This window comes from Mesoplodon mirus (assembly GCF_964341445.2).
Source record: "Mesoplodon mirus genome assembly, chromosome: 3".
Lineage (NCBI taxonomy): Eukaryota > Metazoa > Chordata > Mammalia > Artiodactyla > Ziphiidae > Mesoplodon > Mesoplodon mirus.
The window spans coordinates 4,584,330-4,602,603 of NC_138978.1; the positions used below are offsets into that span (position 1 = coordinate 4,584,330).

General features: G+C 59.9%; 2 protein-coding genes across 5 annotated transcripts; both read left to right on the forward strand.

The window, feature by feature from the left end:
- The first annotated feature begins 480 nt into the window (after positions 1 to 480).
- On the forward strand, positions 481 to 9,334 carry TAS1R1 (taste 1 receptor member 1). Its single transcript, XM_082612875.1, is given in 12 exon segments — positions 481 to 763; positions 2,730 to 2,920; positions 2,923 to 3,005; positions 5,016 to 5,062; positions 5,064 to 5,531; positions 5,533 to 5,746; positions 6,198 to 6,263; positions 6,266 to 6,304; positions 6,308 to 6,412; positions 6,722 to 6,842; positions 8,187 to 8,803; positions 8,807 to 9,334. Coding segments are annotated over 12 exon segments (2,454 nt in total). The 5' UTR covers positions 481 to 572; the 3' UTR covers positions 9,119 to 9,334.
- Positions 9,335 to 9,641: 307 nt separating this feature from the next.
- ZBTB48 (zinc finger and BTB domain containing 48) lies at positions 9,642 to 17,838 on the forward strand. 4 transcript variants are annotated; one of them, XM_082615286.1, is made up of 11 exons: positions 9,642 to 9,720; positions 10,314 to 11,007; positions 11,464 to 11,705; positions 13,867 to 13,981; positions 14,497 to 14,688; positions 15,069 to 15,155; positions 15,356 to 15,510; positions 15,965 to 16,101; positions 16,174 to 16,338; positions 16,613 to 16,701; positions 16,800 to 17,838. In XM_082615286.1, the coding sequence occupies exons 2-11, from the start codon at positions 10,321 to 10,323 to the stop codon at positions 17,094 to 17,096; spliced, it is 2,166 nt and encodes a 721-aa protein (XP_082471412.1). In that variant the 5' UTR covers positions 9,642 to 9,720; positions 10,314 to 10,320; the 3' UTR covers positions 17,097 to 17,838. The 4 variants fall into 4 exon arrangements, with proteins under 4 accessions (XP_082471412.1, XP_082471413.1, XP_082471414.1 ...); XM_082615287.1 differs by having other exon boundaries at positions 13,870 to 13,981; XM_082615288.1 differs by having other exon boundaries at positions 14,596 to 14,688; positions 16,800 to 17,837.
- The last annotated feature ends 436 nt before the right edge of the window (positions 17,839 to 18,274 follow it).

Genomic DNA, 18,274 nt, shown 5'->3' on the forward strand with positions numbered 1-18,274 from the left:
GCATTTGTCTTTGAGCTGAAGGGAGCAACCCTGTTTATAACAAGGCGAAATCGGGATGATTTACTCAGAATTTCAATTTCAGGACACTGAAGACTGGGGTGGGTGTGTGGAGTTGCAAGTTGAACTCAAAGCCTTGTCTCACTGGGTCATCTGAGGCCCAGGTAAAAGGTTTTAAAATCCTCAGCTCCCAGAGAGCAGCCTTCCACACCCTGTTCCTCAAGGCCCCCAGAGAAGATGTGTTCCAGCCTTCCTCTGCCTGCCCCCAAATACCAGGGCTCCCTTTCTGAGCCAGGTGAAGCCACAGGCAGCAGTGCCAGGACAGAACCCACAACCGTCCAGAGGAAGGGCCAGTGGGTGCCACCTGGTTTGCACCTGTGCCTTTACCCTGCCCGGTTCCTGAGGAGGCCTGCAGCCCTAGACGGTGGAGGCAAACAGCCCGGTTCCAGTCCCACCCCTTTCAAAGGCATGAAACTGGGAAGCATCTGGGCAGCTGCCGACCATTCTAGTTAAACGGCCTGGCCTGGTCCCAGGGCGCGGCGCGGCCATGCCAGGCGCAGGGAGGTCTGGCCAGCATGTTACTCTGGGGGGTGTGCCTCATCGGCCTGCAGCTTTCTCTCTCCTGCTGCTGGGCTTTCAGCTGCCACAGCACCGCGTCCTCCTCTGACTTCAGCCTCCCTGGGGATTACCTGCTTGCGGGCCAGTTTCCTCTCCACGGTGACCACCTAGGGGTGAGATGCAGACCCACAGTGACCTTCTGTGACAGGTGAGTGAGGGGTCAGCAAAACTGTCACCTGGGGGGCCCATGCCTACGGGGCCCTCTGCCAGCCCCCCTCAGCGGGACCCTGCCAGTTCTGCCTCTGGGGTGACCATCTGAGCTGCCTCCAGTCCCTACCCAACCTGCAGGCGCCACCTTCAAGTGCTAGCTAGCCCCTTCCCTGGCACCTTGTAATACAGTTTCCACTTTGTAATATGTCCTTTTGCCCTGGCTGTTAGAGTCCTTTGAATTCCATGCCAGTTGTTTCCTGGCTTTGTGATGTAACTAGATGGGAAGGATTAAGCAAGCGTGGCCTTTCCCCTCCTCCGTCTCCTCCCCCACCCCATTCCTCCCCAAGTTCACACTCCTTAGTCTCCCAGATGGCAAGTACGGTCCTCCAGGGGAGGCTCCCCCCCCCCATGTGGGGACACATAGCAGTAGATGCTTCAGGAGCTTAGCAAAGATGAATTAGGTTGGTGTCTTCATGAAGTCAACAGTCTAGGTAGAAAAAACAACGGCTTTTCTTATAAAGAAGATAGTTGCTTGCCATCCATACAAGTATTAGATTTGGGCAGCTTGAAGATGATGTATCATGGCTCAGCAGTAGGATGCCCGCAACATGAAGCACACCTGACAGCCAGCCCAGGAGGAAGGTTCTGGAAAGCCTGGTGCAGGAGGACTGGCCCAAAGAGCTACAGGTGGGAACCTGGGAAGAAAAGACTTGAGGAGGAGACATATGAAAACCGGCTTCAGATAACTGAAGGGCTGTCACGGGCAGGAGGTACTGCCTTTCCTTCCAGTGACTCAAGGACAGAAGTGATAGGAACGATGGGAGAGCCTAGCAACAAGCAGAGAGGCTGGGAAATGGAACAGGCTGGCACACTCTGCAAGCAGGGCTGAATCATGTCCCCAGTGCGCCCTTGTCGGTGTTTCCCAGAGAGGCCATGAGGAACACAGGCCCTCATCACAGGCACGAGTGTCCCAGTGAAAAGTACTAGTTAAACAAGGTTAAGCACAGACTGCGGTTAATTTCATGTGTCAACTTGGCTGGGGCCTGGTACCCAGTTGTTTGGTTAAACACCAGTCTAGATGTTGCTGTGAAGGTATTTTTAGACGTGGTTAATATTTATTTTTCTTTAAGATTTTTTTGATGTGGACCATTTTTAAAGTCTTTACTGAATTTGTTACAATATTGCTTCTGTTTTACATTTTGGGCTTTTTGGCCACGAGGCATGTGGCATATTAGCTCCCAGCCAGGGATCGAACCCACACCCACTGCACTGGAAGGTGAAGTCTTAACCACTGGACCACCAGAGAATTCCCATAGACGTGGTTAACATTGAAATCAATAGACTGAGTAAAGCAGATTGCCCTCCATCAGGTAGGTGGGCCTCATCCAAACAGTTGAAGACCTTAAGAGAAAAGATGGAGGTCCCTGGAAACAGAAAGAACTCCACCTTCAGCCTCGACTACAAAATAAAGTCTCATGGGAATTTCTAGCCTGCCCTGCAAATCCCAGACTAGCCAGCCCCCATAATCCCATGAGCTAATTCCTTAAAATAAACCTCTCTTGTTTGCTGTCTCTCTCACTCTGTCTCCCTCTCTCCCTCTCTCCCTCTCTCTCTATGTACATATATATATGTATCTCATCTTGGTTCTGTTTCTCTGGAGAACCCTTACTAATATAGCAGGTTTCTCTCCTACAGGACTTGGGAGCCTTTCAGCGCTAACATGCTTATTGTGGGGGGAGGCGAGCATGGTATGTGTATTTCTCCAATTTGTCCCCTACCTCTCCAAAGGCCTGTCAACAGAACTGTGTCTGCCACAGGGTCCACACTGAGGTCATGGTTGTAGGGGGCTGAACAGATGACCTCAGAGGTTCTTTTCTATCCCCCAAGCCTGGGCTTCCAGGAGACCAGAGGGTCTCAGCAGGGCCTTTTGCCCTTTTCAGCTCTCAGCCTGGCTTTCCCTACAGGCCCAGCACCTTCAATGGCCACGGCGACCACCTCTTCCAGGCCACGCAGTTTGGCATCGAGGAGATAAACAACTCCACCGCCCTGCTGCCCAGCGTCACCCTGGGGTACAAGCCGTACGACCGGTGCTTGGAGTCAGCCAATGTGTTTGCCACGTGGAGCACGCTAGGGATGCGCTACGTGGAGAGCCAAGGAAACTTGTGGCGGTGATTGGGCCCGACTCCAGCTACCATGTTGCCACCACTGCAGCCCTGCTGAGCCCCTTCCGGATGCCCCTGATAAGCTGGCGCCCTGGCAGTTCGCTCATCTCCCCTCTTGCCAAGTCCAGTGTGGGCTGGGGTGGGTGGGCAGGAGCTGCCGTGCCTGAGGCCAGCCTGGACTCCTGGACCTCCTGGGCGGTCACCGCCTGTTAGTCACCTGCCTGGCATTCCTTCCTGTCCAAGCGCCGCTTGCAGGTCTCCCTGCCTCAGTGCTCACTGGAAAATCCCTTCTCCTCGGAAGCTTCTGCCTTTCTTTCTCCTCCCGCTGTCCTGTCACCTTTGTGCAGAACTGAACACCCTTCGTTTCCCAGCTCCCCAGACTCAGGCTCAGAGGTGTGGCACCTGTCCCTGTGGGGGGGGGGGGGGGGCCAGCCCCGCCCGGCCCCTCCTCTGCTCATCGACCTCCCCCTGGGCCTCCTCCCCCACCCACACGCCTGCCCGTCCTCCTCTACCCTCCAGGAGCTTCTCCTCTCAGACCTGGCTGGCCCTGCCCCGCTTCCAGGCAGGCTTCTCCGCAGAGTCCTCTCTTCCTGTTTGCTTCTCCCTCTTTGCCTTGACTCCTCCCTCCGCTGCCCTGGACTCTGCCCTTCTAGCCGGCGCTGGAAGGTGCAGGCTGGGTAGGGATTGGACGTGGTTCAGGTGGCCAGCCTGGAGGTGGAACCCAGCACCGTCTTGCTCAGGTGGGCTGGTGCAGGGCCCGGTAGGTGGCCTTTAATCCATTTGATCTTTTTTTTTTTTTTGGCCTCATGCTGCTCAGCATGTGGGATCTTAGCTCCCCGACCAGGGATCGAACCCGTGTCCCCTGCGTTGAGAGCCTGCGGTCTTAACCACTGGACGGCCAGGGAAGTCCCTCCCTTTGACCGTTTTGACACTTTCCCTCAGCATTTATGACCCTTTCACTTGGGGCACTTCTTTCTTGGTCTCCTTTAGAGAATTCTGCACCCCCCCGGCCCCCATCTCCTCTGAGAAGGCGGTGGTGACTCCCTAGGGCAGACCCCTCCCCTTCCTAGGCCGGCCGAGGACCGGGCTGAAATTCCTGTCTCCACCTTCCTTCTGACTCCTGAGCACCAGCCTGATTTCCAGATGCTCGCCCAGCGCCCAGCGTCTCCACTTCATGGACCCAGCAGGCCCCCAGATGAACTTCCCTCCCCACGTAACACAAGCCTCTTGTCTTCCTGCATCCCCTCCCCGGCCCATCGGGCAGAGTGACTGTCTCTAAGGAAGCCAGAAACCCTGCAGTCCTCCCTTCACTCCCTTCCCTGCCCCGACGTTTAGCTCATCTCCACGGCCTCTGCCGGGGGCCGGTGAGGGAGGGGCCCTCACCGCTGCCAGCTCTGTCCCTTCTGCTCTATGGCCACTGCCGCAGCTTTAACTGACCGCCCTCCCCTCTCATGCAGATGATTCCATCAGGTCCTAGGAGTTCTCTGTGACTCTGGCCTTGAGCCTTTTATGTTGTTGTTAGTTCCCTGACCAGGGATTGAACTTGCGCCCTTAGCAGTGAAAGCTTGGAGTTCTAACCACTGGAGAGCCAGGGAATTCCTCTGGCCTTGAGCCTTTTTAAACACATTCCTCCCTGATCAGAGATACACTCCTAAAACACAAGTCTGATGTCACTTCGCTGCCTAAACTCTGAGGCCTTGGGATAAAGCCCCGCAGCAGGGGGCTAAGGCTTCCCGCCCTGACCAGACACACCTGCCCAGGCTCCCTTTCTTCCTGGATCTGACCTCCAGCCGAGTGGAAGTCCCTGAAGGGCCCCACACACGTACCATTTCGCTCCCTGCATGCGGCTGTGGTCCCTTTGTCCACAGGACAGATTCCCATTCTTCTCCCAGAAGTCTCCCTGGGGACCTGCTCCCTTACCTGACATTTAACCTGTTAGCCTCGTGTGTCAAGTGGTGCTTTGCTTGAGACCCTGGGCCAGGACCTTGTCTCCATCCTCCCCGTGTCCCCGCGCCCAGCACAGGGCTGGCACTGGGGGGCCCTCATTTGAGGCTGATGCCACGGAACTTGCTGAACTGAACCCCACAGGTCAGCTATGATGCCAGCAGCGAGATGCTCGGCGTGAGGCGGCTCTACCTCTCTTCTGCGCACCATCCCAAGTGATGAGCGCCAGGTGGAGATCTTGATGCTGCCGTTGTTGCAGAGGTTCGGGTGGGTCTGGGTCTCCATGGTGGGCAGCGAAGGTGACTACGGGCAGCTAGGGGTGCAGGCGCTGGAGGACCAGGCCACCCAGCAGGGCATCTGCGTTGCCTTCAAGGACATTGTGCCTTTCTCTGCCCAGCCGGGCGATGAGAGGTTGCAGAGCATGATGCGCTGCCTGGCCCAAGAGAGGACCGCGGTTGTGGTCGTTTTCTCCGGCAGGCAGCTGGCCAGGGTGTTCTTTGAGTCCGTGGTGCTGGCCAAGCTGACTGCCGAGGTGTGGATCGCCTCAGAAGACTGGGCCATCTCCAGACACATCAGCAATGTGCCTGGGCTCTGGGGCATCGGCACAGTGCTGGGCGTGGCCATCCCACAGGGGCGTATCCCTGGCCTGAAGGAGTTTGAAGAGGCCTTGCCTCAGGGGCTCCTGGTGCAGCAGCAACCAGCTCTGCAGAGAGTGCTGGGCTTTCACGGCACAGAAGATGCCCACACTTGGAGCATGCTCCATGAGCTCGGCCTACAACGTGTACCAGGCTGTCTATGCCGTGGCTCACAGCCTCCGCCAGCTCCTGGGCTGCGCCTCTGGAGTCTGTTCCAGAGGCTGGGTCTACCCCTGGCAGGTAAGGCACTTAACCTGCACCCTATATCAGGGTGCTTTCCTGAGGCAAGCAGAGCGGTTCCTCTTCGGCTACCCTAAATGCGAGGGGTGGGGGGCAAAGGCCCCCGACTGGAGGCTGATTCCTTCTCTGAGGCTCGTGTTCGTCTTCTGTTCTCTGAACTGGGGCCCCTCCCACCCACCACGCCTCAGATCCAGGGCTTGAAACCTCTGCAAAGGGATCCTTTGTTAGAGACTTCCTCTCACTCAGGAGGCTGGATAGGAGGGTGAAGGGGCCTCCTAGGAGGGGAGAGAGCCTGAGGAAGGGACCAGAACTTCCAGATGGGCTGAAACCACCCAGATGGAAGCTCAGCAAGGCCCCACGCACTTGCTTCCTGGGCCGTCTGGGTCCCGGTGGGTCCTGGAGGAGCAGCCCGTGTCAGCTGTGGCAGCGCCGTTATCCCTGTTTGTTTCAGCTTCTGGAGCAGATCCTCAAGGTGTATTTCCTTTTACACAAGGACATTGTGACATTTAATGACAATGGCGACCCCCCCTCAGCAGTTATAACATAATTGCCTGGGACTAGAGTGGCCCCAACTGGACCTCCAGGGTCGTCGGCTCCTCCTTTTGGTCTCCAGTTCGGCTAGACATAAATACGATCAAAATCCGGTGGCATGGAAAGGACAACCGGGTAACGGGGACATAGTCACTCACCAGGTGACTGCCTAACAGGCAGCCTAGAGCACGGGGACAATGTTCACAGAGCAGGAGAGGGGATCCCAGGTATCAGGCCACTATGACTCTCCCTAGCCCTGCCAGGGAAACTCCACAGGCTCACAGACAGATGCCCAGTCATCGCTGGTTCACACAACCAGGGGCTCTGCCCTGGGGGTAATCCGCGAAGGCGGATGCCCAGAGATCCAGTTTTCCATCCTAAGAGCGAGTGTCCCTTGAGCTGGGCCCCTCCGCGTGGTTGCGGAACACCTGTGGCTTCTTGCAGGTGCCTCAGTCTGTGTGTTCCAGCGACTGTCCTGAAGGGCACCAGAGAGAGATCATGGGTTTCCACCACTGCTGCTTCGGGTGTGTGCTCTGTGAGGCCAGGACCTTCCTCAACAAGAGTGGTGAGTGACCCAGTGATGAGTGGGCGAACCACCCAGCACTCCTAGGGTCTGTAGAGCAGATGAAAGGACCTCCCTTGGGCCACACATGTGCAGAACCAGGGCCCTGGTCACTTTGCTGCCAGTTAGGGACAGGCTGGGGGACACCTTCCATCAGACTGAATTCTGATCAAGTGGAAAGAAACAAGCAGTTGAAGGCCTCATATGTAGCTGAGTTTCTTTCTTTCTTTCTTTTTCTTTCTTTCTTTCTTTCATTTGTTTTTGGCTGCATTGGGTCTTAGTTGTGGCATGCAGGATTTTTCGTTGTCGCCCATGGGCTTCTCTCTAGTTGTGGCATGTGGGCTCAGTGGTTGCAGCATGTGAGCTTAGTTGCCCCGCAGCATGTGGGGTCTTAGTTCCCTGACCAGGGATCAAACCCATGTTCCCTGCATTGGAAGGCAGATTCTTTTTTTTTTTTTTTACCATCTTTATTGGAGCATAATTGCTTTACAATGGTGTGTTAGTTTCTGCTTTATAACACAGTGAATCAGTTATACATATACATCTGTTCCCATATCCCTTCCCTCTTGCGTCTTCTTAACCACTGGACCACCAGGGAAGTCCCCCTAAATTCAACCTCTTTATCCAAACAGATGTGGCTGTCATTCCCTTTGTGCCCTCCCATGTTATCTGTATGAAGTCCCTTCTGTTGTCCATGCCGGTGACAGCTGATACCTTGAAGAGCTTGGCCTGAATGCAGATACTAGCATGTCTGCAGCAGGACAAACAGCATACTCTACCCAGTGACGCAAGGTCAAGACCAGAGAGCAAACGGAGGTAGCTAAGGGCTCAGCCCAGAGCTGGACTCCAGGGGCCACGTGCCTTCCTTTTACTGTCTCTGCGGGCGTGGGAATGTATCTCTTCTATCCTGAGAGAGTCAACTCAGAGGAACCACAGAGCGGCAGCTCAGGCAGGTGGATTTGGCTAGTGGGAGTGCTGGGGAGAGAAGAAAAGACCCTTCCTTTGGGGCTGGCTGCACGCATTGGATCATAGCCTCAGGGTTATGTGGGTTAAGGCCCTCACTACGACCTCTTGGTTTGCAAACCCCTTCTGGGTTTCATAGGATCATGAGCCATACAGAACCCACCCAGGTGTCTCCACAATCTGTAATTAACACAGGCATGTTGAGGAAACACTTGGCCTGGGGGCCCTCACTCAGGGCTACCCCCATCTTGCTGTGCCTGGCAGAGCCCAGCTCCTGTGCTACAGCCCTCCCAGAACCTTGCGGGCTTGCACGGCCTCCCTTCCTTTTCCCATTCCTGCTATGCTCGCCCGGCTCTCAGGAACACTCTCTGACTTCCCTTCCAGACCCCTACAGCTGCCAACCTTGTGGGAAAGAAGAGTGGGCACCTGAGAGAAGCCAGACCTGCTTCCCATGCACCGTGGTGTTTCTGACCTGGCATGAGCCCATCTCTTGGGTGCTCCTGGCAGCTAATATGCTGCTGCTGCTGGTGTCTGGGACTGCTGGCCTGTTTGCCTGGCACCTAGACACGCCTGTGGTGAGGTCAGCTGGAGGCCGGCTGTGCTTCCTCATGCTGGGCTCCCTGGCGGGGGGCAGCTGCGGCCACTATGGCTTCTTTGGGGAGCCCACTCTGCCCACATGCCTGCTGCGCAAAGGACTCTTTGCCCTTGGTTTTGCCATCTTCCTGTCCTGCCTGATGATCCACTCCTTCCAACTTGTGTTCATCTTCAAGTTTTCTGCCAAGGTACCCACCTTCATCCGTGCGTGGGTCCAAAACCACAGTGCTGGCCTGTTGGTGGTGATCAGCTCAATAACCCAGCTGCTTATCTGTCTAATGTGGCTTGCAGTGTGGACCCCACTGCCCCCCAGGGAATACCAGCCCTTCCCTCACCTGGTGGTGCTTGACTGCACAGAGGCTAACTCACCGGGCTTCATGCTGGCTTTCGCCTACAATGGCCTCCTCTAGGTCAGCGCCTTTGCCTGCAGCTACCTGGACAAGGACCTGCCAGAGAACTACAACGAGGTCAAATGTGCCACCTTCAGCCTGCTCCTCAACTTCGTGTCCTGGATCTCCTTCTTCACCATGGCCAGTGTCTACCAGGGCAAGTACCGGCCCACGGTCAACGTGCTGGCCATGCTGAGCAGCCTGAGTGGCGGCTTCAGCGGTTATTTCCTCCCCAAGTGCTGTGTGATCCTGTGCCGCCCAGATCTCAACAGCACCGAGCGCTTCCAGGCCTCCACCCAGGACTACACCAGGCGCTGTGGCTCCTCCACCTGACCAGTGGGTCCGGCAGGGTCAAGCCGGGGCAGGGTGGACCGGAAGTCTCCACTGCTCTCAGGGTTGAAGGTGGAATGGGGCGCCCAGGACCTGGGGTGTCCGGGAGGCCTCTGGGCTCCTCAGCCTTGTCTTGGGGAGTGTAAGCCCACGGGAGAGCTCAGTCCGGGCTGCGCTGGCTGCCAATAAAAAGGTGAAAGGTGCGTCTTGGCTGTGCTTCCTCTCTAGGGCGAGGGTAGGGCGCTGTCTCTTCAAGCCTGAGGGCGCTGCGCGGCCGGGCTAACCGCAGCCGGAACCTCGGGACTCCGAGCGGGGGAGTAGACTCAATGTCCAGCTTGGCGTTGCTGGGCAACCCCAGGAGGCGGGCCCAGCGCCGAGGGAACGGAGCTGGCCCCGCCTTTCCATGCACCCCATTGGCTGTTATCTACGTGGTACCGCCTCCAGGGGCCGGAGGTAAAGGCTAGCGCCTCCGAGGCGTCCCGCCCCGGCCGGCGCGCTCTGACGTCACGTCCGGCGGCGGCGGCGGCGGCGGCGGCGGCGGCGGCGGCGGCGGCGGCGGCCGCGTCTCTGCACGGTCGGCCCGGCACTTACCGCCGGGGCAGTTGGTCGGTGGGGTTGTGCGGGCGACCTGGCTTGGGGCCGGAGGGGTTGGCTTAGGGAGGACCAGCCCGGGTGAGGAGGTCGGGAGGAACGGGGCGAGGGAGGGGGCGCTGTGGGCCGCGGTGGCTGTTGACGGAGTGTGACCGCGGCCGCCTTCCGCCCGGCCGCTCCGGACGTGTGGGCGCGGCGTGGGCTCCGTTCACCTGTCTGCAGCGGCCACCCTCCACTGCGTCGGGCCCTCTCGCTGTGCCAGGCTGATGAGTTCGCGCTGGTCCCCCGCTTCTTGTCTCAAACTTTTGATTTCCTCCCACCAGCACCCTTCCCGACTCTGTCCCCACCTAGTCCACCTGCGCTTCCGCCACCACACTCTCTGGCCACCCCCGATATGGGCTGCTTACTTGGCCCCGGCCCCCAGGGAGACTTTCAGTCCGTTCCTGTGTCAGCTTGCACCTTCTAACCTTGATCTAAGCCCTGGTTGTAATAAATGTGACTGAATAGAGTCTGCCTTCCCTTACCCTCTTCTCAGATCCAGGGGCTTTCTCTTACTACCCCTCGGTTGGACTGGTCAGGGGGTCACTGCTGCTTTTCTCCCTTTCAGACGGAGCATGGACGGCTCCTTCGTCCAGCACAGTGTAAGGGTTCTGCAGGAACTCAACAAGCAGCGGGAGCGGGGCCAGTACTGCGACGCCACCCTGGACGTGGGGGGTCTGGTGTTCAAGGCGCACTGGAGTGTCCTCGCGTGCTGCAGCCACTTCTTCCAGAGCCTCTATGGGGATGGCTCAGGGGGCAGTGTCGTCCTCCCTGCCGGCTTCGCTGAGATCTTTGGCCTCCTGCTGGACTTCTTCTACACTGGCCACCTCGCCCTCACCTCGGGGAACCGGGATCAGGTGCTCCTGGCAGCCAGGGAGTTGCGGGTGCCAGAGGCTGTAGAGCTGTGCCAGAGCTTCAAGCCCAAAGCCTCAGTGGGACAGGCACCAAGTGGCCAGAGCGGGCTGGGGAAACCTGCCCCTCGGGATGTGAACAGCCACCTCAAGGAGCCAGCAAGCTTGGAGGAAGAGGAAGTTTCGAGGACGCTGGGTCCAACCCCCAGGGATCAGGAGCTCAGCGGCAGTCCCAGCCTCCAGAGGCCCCAGCTGGGTCTCCCTCAGAGTGAGAACCCCTCCTTCCTCCGTGGGAAACTCAAGCAGGCTCTGAAGCTTTGTCCTCCTGAGGACAAGGAGCCTGAGGATTGCAGAGTGCCCCCAAGGCCCTTTGAGGCTGAAGGTGTCCAGCTGCAGGGCGGGAGTCACGAGGTACTGTGCCCACGATGCTGGAGCAGGGGAGGCAGGAGTGGGGAGGAGAGACTGACGCTTTTCCGGGATAATCTGGACCCTAAGTTAGAATCTGTTTTGTGGGTTTAGGACAGATTTCCTCCAAATGTAGGAAGCCAGCTCCATCCTGCATCCTCAGGCTGACCTTTCTACAAGTCGTGTTCGTGGTTGCCAGCTTCTTGGGGTCGAGTGGGCGGCATCAGGTGTTTCCCAGGGTAGTGAAATCCAGGCAAAATTCCAGTTACCCACAAATAGAGCTCTTGCTCTCCAAACCTGAGATTCGGATGCTGCCTGCCCTGGGACCCTGAAGGGAACAGTCACTGATGAAGGGACTTGGGCTGGAACTGGAGGGAGCTGGCTGCCCCGTAGATCCGCCCCCAGCACCCCTGCTGATTAATTTGGTGACCTCGCTCCCTTCTGCTGCCCCTTCTGCTCTAGTGGGAAGTGGTGGTTCAAGTTGAGGATGACGGGGACGGCGATTATGTTTCTGAGACTGAGGCTGTGCCGACCAGGAGGAAATCAAACGTAATCAGAAAGCCCTGTGCTGCCGAGCCGGCCCTGAGTGCAGGTTCCCGGGCAGCCGAGCCTGCTGAGAACAGAAAAGGTACAGCGGTGCCGGTTGAATGCCCCACATGTCATAAAAAGTTCCTCAGCAAATATTATCTAAAAGTTCACAACAGGTAAACGTTCTGTTTTTCTATTTTCTTTTCCCATCTGCTGTTCCCGTGTTGGGGGAGGGGGCCTGCATCCCCACTTCTGGGCCGCGTAGGGGCCAGGGGCTCCATCTCAGACCCACAGAGCGCCTGGCATTGGCGTCCTCTGGCCTTTGGGGAGTGAGCGCCTGACCTTGGTTGGCTTCCTTCTTCCTCGCCCTCCTGCGAGCCCTCTGCTTGGAGTGGGTCTGTGGACACCTTAGCAACACGTTCCATGCGCTGTGAACATTGACCTCCAGCTGGCTTTTCCCAAGGGGGTGAGAGAAGCCTGTGGCCCCGTGCTGTGGCTGTGGCCTGACTGTAGGTGTTTCTGAAGCCTGGCAGTGTGGGCTTTGGGCCAAGATGTCAATCTTTAGGGTTGGTGCCACCCACATTTCTGGGACAGGTTAGCTCTGAGGTCTCAGCAGAGCATTTGTCTGAAGCCATGTCCCATAAGGTAATCAGATGCCACACGAAGCTATTTTAATTTAAAATCAAAGTAATTAAAATTAAGTAAGTTCATTTCCTCAGTCACACTAGCTGCATTTCAGGGGCTCAGTAGCCACGTGTGGACCCAGCTGCTGAATGCGACAGGACAGACGTAGAACATTTCCATCATCCCGGAGCGTCCTCTTGGAAGGCGCTGCTCCAGGGGCCTTGCTCTCTGCGGGGCCTGCAGGGACGGCAACTAGGTGACGCGCCTTCTAGCCTTGCCCCTCCTTAGCCCAAGACATCACTTGGTGTGATTTCTTGCCAAGCCAGGCTGGGCCATACGTGTTTTCTCAGTATGACACTCTCAGAAGCCACTAGCGACCGAATGGAGTTGGAACTGGGGCTGAAGCCCATTTGCTGTCCCTGCTCTGGGGGCAGCTGCTGCCAGTGGAGCCTTTGGGGAAGTCACCCTGGGGTGATCTGTGTCTGCCTGGACACTCTCCCAGTGTAAGACTTGGGTGCAGGCACCGACCCCATCCTTACCTTGGGCTGCAGGCTGCTAGACCGGCCCTGAGAACTGGGAAGGGGTGATGGCCTCCTGAGGTCTTTGGGACGGGGGACAAGGACAGTCAAGTGTCGCAGCAGAGGATGAGAGGAGTGTATGGCCTCTGGCAGGTTGTCGGAGCTCTCCCCACGCCACTCCCGGGCTCTGAAGTCAGGGTTCATTTAGCTCATTCAGTGAGCTGTCTGCCCGGTGGCTGGGCGCACCGGATACCTTAGTGAGCAGAACAAAGAGGCCTTGTGCATCTTGCCTTCCAGCAGGGCGATGAGACCCTGAACTACCAGATAAGAGACTCTGCAGTGCGATGAAGGCCATGGGAAAAAAGAAAAGGACAGCAGTGCCAGGGGCTGGGGAGTTCAGGGTGGGGTCAGGTTGCGGTTGTAAAGAAAGGAGATAATCCAGCAGACTCAAAGGAAGTGAAGAAGTTTGCCTAACGGATGGCTGGGGAGAGCGCTCTGGGCCAGAGAGGGGCCAGAGCAGAGGCTCTGGGGTGGGAGGGGGCCAGCAAGGTAAGGGGCAGGCCAGCAGTGCCCTCACGGGCCCCCAGGCCTTTCTCAGGGTGAGATGCCAAACGTTAGAGGGTTGTGAGCAAAGAGGCAATGCGATCTGGTTGTACTTGAGGGCCCGTCTGGCTCCTGAAGTGGAAACCCGACGGGAGGTAAGCGTGGAGCACGGGATGGGTAGGAGGCCCAGGCAGCGGCCCAGGGACGGCGTGGCCGCACTAGATGGTAGCATGGAGGCCAGGTGAGGTGGTCAGATTCTGGCTGTGGTTTTGAAGGCTGAGCCCATGGAAGTTCCAGGCAGACTGCGTGGTTTCTCCAGGGAGTCAGGGCCCCGGGATCATTTCTTTCTTCGGAGTGATGCTGGCGGCTGGGCCTCCCCCTCGGCCTGTGGCTCTGGGGCGCCCCTCCAGCATGGAGCTGTGCCGTGCCCTCCCTTGCAGAGTCTCCGGGAGGGAGGAGGGTTTCTGGGCTCACCCCTGCAGCTTCACCAGCTGGGTCTGGCCGAGCCTCGTGGAGAGCCTCAGGCGTCGGCCCAAGTCCAGTCTTCCTCTGCCGCGGAGCACAGCGCCATCAGCAGAGGTGCTGGAGGGGGCCTGGGTGAGGGAGGGCGGCAGGTCCGCTCAGCCCCGACACCCCCCGTGGCTTCTCCCAGCAGGAAACACACTGGGGAGAAACCCTTCGAGTGTCCCAAATGCGGGAAGTGTTACTTTCGGAAGGAGAACCTCCTGGAGCACGAAGCCCGGAACTGCATGAACCGCTCGGAACAGGTACTTGGGGGCCGGCCCGGGTCCTGGTGGGCAGGGCACGCTGGCCTCTGTCTCTCTGCCACCTGGGAGGGGCCCCCAGGGGACTGGCCTAGACGGGACTGTAAACTCGAGTGCTGCAGGGCCCGTGGGTATCATCGGGTCCACTTCCTGGCACAGGTGGCAGGGACACAGGTCCCAAGGGCAGGCGTCACCAGCCCAGGAGGGACTTGACAGGAGGCATTTTGGGTTTGCCTGCCTGGGCCCCTGGGCTTTGGAGAAGGGGTACTTCGGTGGGGGGTGGCTGCTGAGAAAGGCCACCTGGTCACCTCCCCCCACCCCCCTGGCTGGCCCGTGTGACTCGGGGGCTAACCGCCCCCCCACCTCTTCCTAGAGGCCTGTCGCCTGCAGGCTGTGGCCCCGTCCCTGGCCTGGCGTGGTGGGCTTGCAGCGTTCAGTGAGGGTCAGCATCAGGGCAAGCAGGTTACGTGTAGCCCTCTCCCACCCTAGCGCCCCACCCCGTCCCCCCTCCACCCCAGGCAGACTCTTCCCAGCAGCGAGTGGAAGCCCCGGCCGAGGCTGCCGTCGAGGCAGAGGCCCCCGCTGACGCCGGTCCCGCTTGCCCCTCACACTGCCAGGTCTTCACGTGCTCCGTGTGCCAGGAGACATTCCGCCGGAGGATGGAGCTGCGGGTGCACATGGTGTCCCACACGGGGGAGATGCCCTACAAGGTCAGGCTCGGCTTGTCCCCAGGGCTGGGGGCCGAGGGGCGGCCCCAGGGGCCCTCCCACCTAGCCCTTTACCTGGGATGGTGTCGGGGGGGCCTCCCCCTCGCCAGCCGTCGAGGAGCCCTGCCCTCCCCGTGTCCCGTGTCCAGTGCTCCGGCATCTTTGGGCGGGGCTGCGGAGGGCAGCCTCAGCCTCCGCGTAGGCGTAGCACCAGAGCCCCTCCCCAGTGTGGCCTTCACGCGGTGGGGGTGGGGGTGGGGGTGGGGGGAGGGAGCCTCCCGAATCTCGGGCTGTGCCCTGCCTTTGGGTTCCCGTCCTGGCAGCCTGGGGGCGAGCAGGGCTGTCCGTGTTGGGCCTCAGGCGGCCGCGGTCATGTTTTCCAGTGTGCCTCGTGCTCGCAGCAGTTCATGCAGAAGAAGGACCTGCAAAGCCACATGATCAAGCTGCACGGAGCACCCAAGCCCCACGCTGTAAGTGCCAGGCCGTCCCGAGGACCCCGAGGACCGGGGCCGGGCACTCCGATGCTGGGCACCAGCACGGTGAAGGCGGCCGTGGCCGCGTCCAGAGTGGGCGGGCAGTGCGGTTTCCGCCATGAGGGGTCCAGGGGGTTCTGTGGGGCTCCCGGGCGGCCCTCCCTCCTGACCCTCGCCCTGCTCACCCTGTCCCTTAGTGTCCCACCTGTGCCAAGTGCTTCTTGTCCCGGACGGAACTGCAGCTGCACGAGGCTTTCAAGCACCGCGGGGAGAAGCTCTTCGTGTGTGAGGAGTGTGGCCACCGGGCGTCGAGCCGAAACGGGCTGCAGATGCACATCAAGGCCAAGCACAGGTGTCCAGGGCCCGTCTTCCCCCAGGGCCTGGCCCTGCTGCTGCCTCCAGGCCCGCGGGCGGGCGGGCTGCCGCTCACCCAGAGTGCTCCCCACCCTGAGTCTGGTGCCTGCAGCCTTTCTGGGTGGGGACGCCTGCGGGATAAGCAAGCCTGCCCGGCCAGCCAGGCTGGGGGGGAGGGGATTTCAGGCAAGACCAGGATCCCTACCGCCGCCCCGGGGCAGCTTCTCGGTTTCTGTGGCTCCCAGGATGGAGCTCGTGCTCCTCTCCCAGCCCTGCCCAAGCCCTTTCTCCACCAGGCGGCTCGCAGCAGCCCGGGCCGTTTCGAGGCTCAGGCCGGCTGGCTTCGGCCTTGCCTGTTTCCGTGGCGCGGGCCGGCCATGTTCCCAGCTGCGGTGGCGCCAGGGGGGCCACTTCCCTCGGTGACGCCTGTGTCCGTGTCCCCACCTGGACAGGAACGAGAGGCCGTACGTCTGCGAGTTCTGCAGCCGCGCATTCACCCAGAAGGCCAATCTCAACATGCACCTGCGCACGCACACAGGCGAGAAGCCCTTCCAGTGCCACCTCTGCGGCAAGACCTTCCGCACCCAAGGTGAGGCAGGCGGTCCCCTCCCTGTCCTGGGGCTGAGGCCTGGCGCCTGAGCCCTCACCTTGTACCCCGCAGCCAGCCTGGACAAGCACAACCGCACCCACACCGGCGAGAGGCCCTTCAGCTGTGAGTTCTGCGAGCAGCGCTTCACGGAGAAGGGGCCCCTGCTGAGGCACGTGGCCAGCCGCCACCAGGAGGGCCGGCCCCACTTCTGCCAGATCTGCGGGAAGACATTCAAAGGTGCCTGGGCCCACGGAAGGCCATCTCCCTTGGCCCTGCCCCGGGCGAGCCCCGGGTTGGGGAGAGGGGGCCGGAGGGGCTGTCACAGGCTCCTCCGCTGCGGAAGCTTCTGGCCCGCAGCCAGGGGCGGAGGCTCCCCAGGGCCCTGGGCAGTAGTGACCTCAGGGTGGCGCCGGAGAGCCTGGCAGGGCCCAGAACCACCCCCGCAGGCTGTGTCTCCTCTCCGGGCTGGAGCCCTGCTCCCGCCCCAACACTGGGCCCTTCCCTCCTGCAGCTGTGGAGCAGCTGCGCGTGCACGTGAGGAGGCACAAGGGGGTCAGGAAGTTCGAGTGCACCGAATGCGGCTACAAGTTCACCCGGCAGGTAGGCCTGGGGCCGGCCTCCTCCTGCCCCTGCCCCCCCGCCCCGAGCCCCTCCCCCAGACGCCTCTGTGCCCAGCCTGAGCGCCCCCTCCCCGCTAGGCCCACCTGCGGAGGCACATGGAGATCCACGACCGGGTGGAGAACTACAACCCACGGCAGCGCAAGCTCCGGAACCTGGTCATCGAGGACGAGAAGATGGTGGTGGTGGCGTTACAGCCGCCCACTGAGCTGGAGGTGGGCTCGGCTGAGGTCATCGTGGAGTCGCTGGCCCAGGGCGGCCTGGCCTCCCAGCTCCCTGGACAGAGACTGTGCGCGGAGGAGAGCTTCTCGGGCCAGGGCGTCATGGAGCCCTCGCTCATCATCACGGCCGCCATCCCCGAGGACTGTGACACGTAGTCCTCCCCGCCTCGCCAGTGCCCCCCGGCCCCCAGCCCACTTGGCCCCATCCCCCAATAAACCATATGGCTTTGGACTCGATTGTTCTGGCTCATCCAGTGGCCTGTTCCCCACGAACCTGGGCTCCAGGGAGGTGCTGCTTTCCCACCGTGTTGTCTAGAAGAAACGGTGTCCTGCCTGACCTTCCGTGCACCCCAGAGCTTGGCCGCAGCTTCCCCACATTGTTGGGAGACCCCAGCCAAGTGAAACTTGGGCAGGTAGCTTTGGGGGACAAGCCTCTGGCCCAGGGCGCTCTCATCTTTCTCCATCTGGCTTTTAGAACCGGGACCAGTGGCCAGGGCCCTGACGATGGTGGCTGGCCCAAGACAGGGGCCCCGTTACTCTGCAGCCGAGTGGATCGGGGAGCCTGAGGACAGTCAGGCTTGTGGCTAAGCGTGCTCTGGACCCTGGCTGGCGGCATGACCACGGACAGAACCTTTCCCTGGGGGAGAAGCTTGGTTTGCTTGTCCAGGAGGCTGGCTTGGCACACAGGCAGGGCCAGGCCTGGAACGGCAAGAGGCCCTGGTGGTACCCAGGTTCTGCAGCCTTGGGAAGAAGAGCGTGTGGGCTCGGGAGGCCAACTGCCTGCATCCAGATTCCTTCCCAGCTCTTTTTTAGAGCTGTGACCCGGGGCAAGTGACTAAATGCTTCACTTCCTTACTTTTTAATGGAATTAGTAACAGCGCTCACTTCATAGGATTAAATGAGAAAGCCTGCTGTTCCAGTCCACTGCCGGGTAACAGACGACCCCATAATTGCCCTCGGGGCCGGGGGGCAGATCTGCTCTCAAGATGGCTCACTTGTGTGCCTGGCAAGTCGGCACTGGCCGTGGGCCGGGGTGCCTCCCCATGGGCTGCCTGGGCTCCCTCACAGCATGGTGGCTGGGTGCTGGGAGGAACGTCGCAGCAGGCCAAAGCTGCAAGGCCTTTCTGTGATCTGGCCCTGGAGGTCAACAGTGCCACCCCTGCCGCGTTGTATTGGTCCAGGCAGTCACCAAAACGTCATTCCTTAGGTTCAAGGGGAGGAGTGTCAAAGAATCTGCACACGTTTATGGCTGCCTCCCCCCGCCCCCGCCCCGCCGCCAGACAGTAAGTGCTTCTGCTCAGCGCTTGGCACGGGTGAGCACGGGTGAGCGCAGA